The 8,920-nt window shown below is 45.6% G+C and overlaps 1 protein-coding gene across 1 annotated transcript; it reads right to left on the minus strand.

Moving 5' to 3' along the window:
* Positions 1 to 2,757: 2,757 nt before the first annotated feature.
* LOC118787712 lies at positions 2,758 to 4,185 on the minus strand. The gene has a single exon (XM_036543347.1). It carries the CDS (start codon positions 4,183 to 4,185, stop codon positions 2,758 to 2,760), a length of 1,428 nt encoding a protein of 475 aa, XP_036399240.1.
* Between the last annotated feature and the right edge of the window lie 4,735 nt (positions 4,186 to 8,920).

The following is an 8,920-nucleotide window of genomic DNA, read 5'->3' on the forward strand; positions in this document are numbered from 1 at the left end:
AGTCATGGCTCCTCATAACCAGGCCCATTTCCTGTCCCGGGAGCATGAAATGGTGCGCCCTCCTCCAATCTACACAGAACCTGTCTTTGAGCCCAGGTGAGCAATCTCCTCCACTCTCTAAAGAGGGCTGTCTACCTGCATGTTCCTGAGGATACAGTTTGCATACAGTGGTCACAATGTGATAGGTATTATGTTATGACACATATTAATATTCACATAATGACATATGTGATATATTGTACAAAAATACGCACATAAATCCATTATAGACTTGCTCATATTTACTTGGTAATTGTAAAAGATTGGTGTATTGAGTCAGTGCATAAACGCTGGCTATCCCAGTTAGCGGTTCAGTGAAATCTAAAGTGGTGCAACACAGGTAAATAGACAAAAACCTGATAAAGTTTTTAACATAGTTTATGATGAATTTAATAGTGTTCCCATTAGAGCTTCTGATCTTATGGAATGTGACTTATGGAGTGCATTTAAAATGTGCATTATTATGGCTGCTTTGTGCTTTAGTGATTTCAAATAAATATGATCTAATGAATTGTTTATTGCTGTTTATTGCTAATTCCAAATGAGCCAATTATTTTTAAATTGATGCATTACTATTGGGAATGGGCTTATTGTTTCTGAAAGCACAGCTAATAAAAAAAAAAACGTATTATGTCATATGCGCTCATTCATTTGTTCAGCATCTTTCATGTATGTGTGAGACAAATGTACTTGCACCTGAACATCAGGAAGGTCAGATCTGTCATTATAAATAATTTGCAGTGTAAGAAAAATGGAAGGACTGTAGGTACACTGAACAGGCTTCATTTTAATGAAAGCACATTACTAAATTTAATTTAAGTATGTATAAAATGTATTAAGGAACCTCTTTTGCTTACCGCTAGTTTTTCTTTCCACGACCTTAAGATCTGCTGTGCATCAGGACACACTCTACCATGAATTCCTTTGTTTATGTAGGTCCTGCAAGTGGCCACAAGGTTGTGCTGTAGGCTGTGATGTAGCAAAAGGCTTGGGTCACTCATTGTGACACTGAAACACCTTAGTTCAGCAGCATGCTTTACACTTTAACCTTTGATTATCAATTAGCACTTAGACTTGGAAACTATTAATTTGGGCCAGTTAAGCTGATGTTTGGTCATTTTAACTCTCTAGGGACCATTTTAACAAAACACTGACCTTCAGTCCGCAAGGACTACCCCTTGCTTTATTGAACAAATGACTGACTTGATCGATCTGCAGCTGACAAATAGCATGCTTCAGCTCGAAGGTGACCTGCACAGCATCCTGGATTTGGGCTGTTGAGGTTCAGAGTTGAAAAGGATTTCTTCATAGGCACCCCTCCTGTTGTTGTCACCGCCTCAAGTCCTCTTTTCAGACGCCTCTGTGAATCATACTGTTTTTTATCGCTGATTTTTATGGGATTCACTGTGTAGGATCAATATGTTTATATTGAATGTCAGTCCATACATGTAGCCAGTAAATATGGTGATGATGATGTAGGACAGCCAGTCACAACCAATGAGGGAAGTGGTGGCTGTTGAAGGCAGATGCGTGCGTTTGCGTCTTTGGAAGTAGTGATGTTAAAACCTGCCTATCAAATATCTCAAATCTGACTCCATTTTGTTCTAACCTGCGTTTTAGTTCCCCAATTCCCAATTCTACTTAGCATCCCAGGAATTCTTAGTTCGCTTTGGCTTGTAGGTGATCAGGCTACATAGTCCACGACGTAGGATACCGTACCAGCACATTTAATATAACTCGCTGCCGTATTATATTCTAAGTTATAGAATATACATTAGGCGGCCCACCTAGGGACTGCAGACTCGTCAGAATAGTGCCATACTTAAGACTGACTATGAGCGTAAGTATCAGTGGGTTTCGAGCGGTACGGCAAGAACATACGGAAAAACCTCGAATCCTGCTACGTGCGTCGTTAGAAATGGCCAAATGAGGAATCACAAACAAAGGTTAAGGCTAATATTTTTATTAGTCCAAACTGTTCCAATTAAAATTATTCCAATCAATTAGAAATTCCCGCATTACAGTAAACAGCATGGCAATAGTGCAAATGATGGCAAATATACACAGCTTACCAATGCGGAGTCACGTGGCTATACGCTTGATGCGCAGGAGTCCGTGCTAACGGTGCTCCCTGAGTGAAGAAATCTTTCCCTTTATATATCCAAACATAAGGAGTTGGTCAGCACATGAGGTGGGGTCATGGACAGAGCCCCACTAGGTTTTGTCCTTATCTGGCTATTGATTGGTGCCGGTGTTTATTCTTGTCCCGTTATTTGGGGCATGTGCATTAGTGTTCATTCTCTTATCTTGCTGAGTGGATTTTTAGACTAAGGGTTAGGAGACCCTCTACTGTTATAGAACTATCACCCCTTTGCTACTCGCATTGTATGGATCAAAATGAGACCAAACAAGACATGTGTACCTTGAACCAAACAGAATATACAGACATAATAGCTGATAGTTGCAGGTTGGGGTTTCACCACTGGTCAGGAGGAAGGGTCCCAGAGAGTTTTGGGATCATCAAGATCCCGTGCCCTCTGACTCTCTTTACCCCCTGGTGACCCATCCTGTCGTATAGTTCCTTGGTGTGGAGGAGTGGGGACACATTCCTTGTCTTTTATGGCCCAAGACTGCTTACTTGAGCAACAGTCCCTTATTTTAGTGTGCCACAGTCCGTATGTTGTCAGGCGTCTCCCATTCCCACCTTACAGTCCCCCCTCAGGAACCCAGCAGCGACAGTGGTGGTAGCTGTAGGGGACCTAGAGCCAAGGTGGTGCGTGTAGCTGTGCGCAGGGAGTGGATGAGTCGCCTGAAGTAACAGCATTGGATGATTGTGATGCAGAGGATGAGGATGCTGACGATGACGCACCCTCTATACACCCAATCCCACCAGGTGTAGGCGTATTGGGCAGAGAGGGTGGAAGCGCTGGTCAGAATCTTGGCTGTTTGTTTGGCCAGGTTTACTTCAACCTGCGCTTGGTAAAGGTGGTAGCCCGTTTCCTGGACCATCCGTTGGACAAGCTCCATGGCGTCCGTTAGGATGTGGGTACTTTCTTCATAAAAGGTGTCCTCCCACCAAGGGGAGGTCTCAGTGTCCATCGGCACTCTCCCTAGGATGTTTATCTGTCCCATGGTGAAGTCTTCAGTCACCTCGAGGCAGAACGTGTGGTTGGCTGGGCAGGTCAACCCTCCGTAGGAGAAGGAGTTCATTTCACTGACGACACACCACTGTGTGTGTGACACCTGTACAGCATCTGCATACCCATGCAATGATCGTACATTGAGCAATTTTGTGTTATTGTATGACAGAGGTTGTAAGGTATTGCAAGTACATATGATATAACTGGATGTTTCATGGCAACAGTTGCGAGTAGTAAAGAGGGATGTCGTACCTTTTATAGTAATATAGCCAGTAAGATGATCCCACTTAATGATCTGATCTTTTATCACCACTCCTAGGGAGCGTATGGTTGTTGAATTCAAAAATACTTGATCGGGATGTATAAAGGGAAAGGTTGCATAGAATCCTATACAACCAGTGCATTCATCACCATTGTATAGCATTATAGTTGTTAGGAGTTCTGCATAGTGGATGGTTTTCATCTGGCTTGATGCAAACCACCTATGCAAATCTAACATGTCGATCAAATCTAGAAGTACATGTCTGGGGATTTTGCGTAGGCGGAGGTCGAGGATCTCCTGCCGTGCAGCAGTGAAAAGGTCTTGTGCATATGTTCTGCAGGCTAAGTCATGTTCGACGATTTGGGTCTGATTAAATATCACGTGGCCAAGTGTAAGCAGTGCTTGGGCATCTGATTTAACCGCTTTAATGATGTTTTCATCACCCTCAGTCAGATGATGGAAGCCGGTGGCTATTTGATTAGTCAACCATGCTGTGTATTGGGATTGTTTGGTTAATTTATATGTATTGGCAATGGAGTTACCTGTGCCAAATAAACCTGTCACGTCTGAGAATAGATCGCGTTTTGCCCGTGTAGGTGAAATTTGGACGGCTAGTCTGTTTTTATAATCAGAGATTAAATCGTCGATTCGTGACTGTAGCCATATATATGTTTTGTCATGTTCGCTACAGTGCATCATATATGCTGAGAGAACATTTGAGATATTATAGGAAACATGTGTCATGATAAGGTTTACATCATGTAGTAAGGTTTTATTAATGTTTCCTTTGATGAGGCCGCCTTTCGGGAGAGGGTACGTTTTGGGGCACTGTGTTGGTTTGTGGTAACCACAGGCTGTGAGGTTGAAGCAGTAGTTACTAGTCCATGAACAATTTTGGGGGCTAGTCCATGCATCCAGATTGGCCTCACACAGTCCAACACAGTATGTACCCTCTCTTCGATTTGTCCATACAAACGGCTTGGGTTTGTTGCGTTCAACTGTAGGGGAAGAAGTCAGGTTGAACAGTAGTGAGGTGTATTCCATATGTGTGGAATTATGTGGTCCTGTATGAATGCATTTATATAGGGCTGACCTTAGGTCCTTTGTGTTATAACACTTCTTAGGATCTAGGCCATTGTTGTTTTGGTCGTGTATGACAGTGAGACCACCAGTACCTTTATCATTATACTCCTCTAGCTGGTACCAGAGGGTGCGGTTAGAGTTAACTTTGTCTATTGATGTGTGCCCTGTGATTGTCTGGATGGGAAGACGGGTGGAGCCTGATTTGCAGCAGATTTGTGCGGTGCAATCGGGGTCCGGTGCTACACCGGGAGGCCATAAAGCTGGTTCTCTCGCTGGGATTGTGATTGCGTTTTCTGTGATTGGCCCCTTAAAATGCCTCCACACCCATCTTCCACAACCTAGGTTGTGCATGGGCTGCACTCGCTGTCCCAATTCGATACACGTGGGCCCGAAGACCCTTCTGGCATCTGGTGTCCATGGGATCGCAGCAGCCAGTCTGTAAGACAGAATGGGCGCATAGACTTACATGTATGCGTTATGTGGTGGATGGCCTCTGAAATAATTTGCATTGGGTCATGTGATACCATCTTAGTTTTCGTCTTATCTGAACTGCTATGCAGCTGTTGCATACGGCCTTTACTTCATAAGGTCCGTGCCAACGGGGTGCAAAAGCATTCTCTTTGACGAAGACTCTGATCATGACCATGTCCCCTTCAGCAAATTTGTTTTCAGTGGCCGGATTAAACAATGTATCATTTATCCGGTCGGACTGTTGTTGCTTTAGGGCAGCATGCGCGTGTAGCACCTTGAGCCGTTCTTGCAGGTTGGTTAAGACGGTTTGCTGTGTTGCGAGTATGAGAGGCCCCAGGTCTGCAGGTGAGATCTCTGGGTCTATGGGTAATTTCATTATTCTCCCAGTCATTAGCTCAAAAGGACTAATGCCCGTAGCTTTAGAGGGAGTAGCTCGCAACACTGTTAGTACCGTCGGCAGGGCGTCAGTCCACTGCCTCTTATGCTGTGCTACCTGCTTAGCAATGTGCTCTTTGATGGTGCGGTTCACGCGTTCAACCATCCCGGAGCTCTGGGGTCTATACGGGATGTGAAATCTCTGTTGGATGTTTAGCATTTTGCACAGATCTTTCATTATTTGCCCTGTGAAGTGGGTTCCCTGATCTGACTCGATTTGAGTTGGTGCTCCCCAGAGAGGAATTATTTGGTTCGCTAGCACTCGTGCTACGGTATGTGCCGTATTATTGCGTGTGGGGATGACCTCCACCCATTTGGAGAATTTGTCAATTATCACGAGGCAATAGCGATACCCCCCTCTGGCACTGGGCAATGGCCCAATGAAATCTAGTTGCAGGGATTCCCAGGGACCTTTAGGGGGCTCTGGTCTGCGGAGTTTGGTGCGACCAGGCTTCCCTTGGTTAACCGCCGCACATATTGAGCATGATTTGCACCAGTGGTTAATGTCAGCATGCATTCGGGGCCACCAGAAATATCGTTGAATTAGTTCTAATGTTTTTTCCGATGAGACATGAGCATATTCATGATATAGTTTAGTGATAGGATTTTGGAGGGCACTTGGCACGACGTATTTACCGTCCCGCATTACGATGCCTTCAGCTACCGAGATAGCTTGGTCCTGTTTTAAGTGCGGTGCAAGCTCTCCATCCGAGACCCATAAATCTTGTTGGTATTGTTTGAGATCTATGGGGGTAGCTTGGACGGCACTTACGGCAAACGCAGATAGTTTAATGCGGTGCCAAGGCTCTCCGTTCCGAGCTGCTTGTTTTGCGAGGTTATCTGCAATGTTGTTATTGCTTTCGTGAATGTTTGGATCTTTACTGATATGTGCCCGCACTTTGACTACGGAGATCGGGTTATCGCGGGCTTGAACTGCTTCCCATATTGCTGTGATTACTCCGAAGTGTTTAATGGGTTTCCCAGCGGAAGTTAGAAATTTTCGCAACTGCCATTGGGCCATAAAATCGTGCACAACTCCGAATGTATAGCGGCTATCGGTATACACGCATAACGGTTCGGAATACGTTTTTATAGCTTCTAACAATGCGACAAGTTCGGCTTCCTGGGCCGACATGGAGGGTGGTAGCTTGAATAGTGCTTGGTGGCCAACATCCGAATTCGGAGGTTGAGGGGTCCAGAGAGCACACCCAGAATGGAACTGACCATTTTCCCAAAATCGGGAGCCATCAATATATACTCTGAGCTGCCCGGGAAGTTCTCGGTCCATGACTGCACTCGGGGTCTCTAGCCCCGGTTCACAGGTGTGCGCCTGTCCCTCGATATCCCCAAGTAAATGTGGGAGAATCCTATCATTAACTGTGGTAATATCTCGAGCCTGAATGTCTGTTAGCCACCTGGCCAGTCTTTGAGCTGACACTCCTTTAATTCGGCCCTGCAACAGCATCTGAACCGGGGTGTGCATTGTATGCACAACAATGGGTTGAAAGCCTACGAGGGGCTCCGTTGTTGTAAGCATCCAGTGCACCGCCAGAACATGCTGTGTGCATGGGTCAAAACCCTGTTCGATGGGAGATTTCTTCCGGCTGTAATACGCAACTGGGCGCAGTTTGCCCCCGTGGTCTTGCGCTAGTACTCCACTCAGTGTGTTTTCGTGGATATCGACTTGGATATGGAATGGCTTTGACTGGTTTGGCAAACCTAGGGCTGGCGCTGAACATAGCTTTTGTTTTAATTCTGTGAAGGCCTGTTCGTGTTCGTCCTTCCATTCCAAAATATCAGACGGCTTGGTTTTCCCTTTCAATAGGGTGTATAAGGGCGTTGTGACGCTAGCATAGTCTGGGATAAAGTCACGCAAATAGTTTGCCGTGCCGAGCACCTGTTGTAATGCATTTAATGTATAAGGACGGGGAAGTTCTGCAATGCACTTCCGCCTGTCCTCTGTTAAAGCCTTGTGATTTTGCGTAATGGTATACCCCAGGTATTGAACCTCGCGTTTTGCAATCTGAGCTTTTGCCTTGTTCATTTTAAAACCGGCATTACCAAGTGTCTGTAGGACTTTGTCTACACGTTCTAAGTGCTTCTTCAAGGAACCTCCTGTGGCAATTAGGATGTCATCCACATAGTGTATGACTTCGCCTGTTCCCGTTAGAGGTCTTAGAACATCCGCGACAGCCCGGTGGAAGATGGCCGGGCTATTATGGAAGCCTTGCGGCATGCGTTCCCATGTATATTGAATTTGATTTACAGTGAAGGCTAGCTTCCACTGATCTTTGCGTCGGATCGGAAGGGACCAGAAGCCGTTTTTAATATCGAGTACTGTGAACCACGAAGCGTCTGTGGTTAGCTCGCCTAATAACGTGGAGGGATTAGCTACGATCGGGGTAGCTTTGGGCAAAACTCGGTTGAGATGTTGATAATCTATACAGAGTCGCCATTCACCGTTCGGTTTGGGCACCGGGTATACCGGCGAATTAGTTGTTGAGCTACAGCGCCGAACTATGCCCCTACGTTCAAGCTGTTCCACAATTGCGTGCACAGCTGCTTCTGCTTCTGGTTTGATCTTATACTGTTTTTGGGGAGGATGTGGTTTTCCCTCAATGCAGATTTCCATATCTATTTTCCCACAATCGTGTTCGTGCTTGGCCCAAATACTGTCATGTTTATCGATAAGCTGTTTAGTGCGATCTGCGTCGGAAATGGACATGATGCGGGCCTCCGTGCCTCCTATGTGTCTTTTAATGGCTTTGTCTGTGTTCAGCTCTATTTGTTTTTCCAAACAGTGGATGACAAATCCATATTTTTGCATGATGTCCATTCCCAACACCGTTCCTTCACTGTTATTCGGTAGATACCAGAATGGTTCCTTTACCACTACCACGCCTAAGTCTAACCGCGTAGGTTGTGTTTGGGTCGCTATCATTGGTGTGTCGCCTATGCCAGTAACTTGCATGGTTTTGTCAGTTAAGGGTAAGGGTATGTTGGTACAGGAGCAGGCGGCACCGGTATCTATCAGTACATTGCACAACCGGCCTCCAAGGTTGGCTCTTATTCTGATCCGGTTTCCACTCGTCATCACGCTCCCGACAGCAACGGAGGCCAAGCACCCCTATTGAGTGTTACTGTACTTCGCTAGCAGGTTTGCTAAGTCATTTTGCAGAGAATCAACTGCGGTGTTGTTTTCCATGCGTTTAGTTAGCTGAGCTAGCTGGTCTTGCACAGCTTGGTACTCATTCTTGGGGCTTGCACCAGATGACCCGATGAGCTTTCGTATTCGCCGTAGTACTTGGTCACCATCTTTACGAAACGATGTGGGCTTAGATTTAGTGGGATCTGTCTTGAATTTGTTTTGTAACTTGAAGCACTCTTCTACGTTATGTCCCTGCTTATTACAGTATTTGCAATGCTTCTCTGGTTGCGGTTCCATATCCCCCTCAGTTAGCCAGTGATTGGACGCAATGGGGCGGCTCTT

The sequence above is a fragment of the Megalops cyprinoides genome, chromosome 13 (assembly GCF_013368585.1).
Source record: "Megalops cyprinoides isolate fMegCyp1 chromosome 13, fMegCyp1.pri, whole genome shotgun sequence".
Classification (NCBI taxonomy): Eukaryota; Metazoa; Chordata; class Actinopteri; order Elopiformes; family Megalopidae; genus Megalops; species Megalops cyprinoides.

Coding starts and splice junctions, on each gene's coding strand:
- LOC118787712 (XM_036543347.1), bottom strand. CDS start 4,185: ATGACACATGTTTCCTATAATATCTCAAATGTTCTCTCAGCATATATG.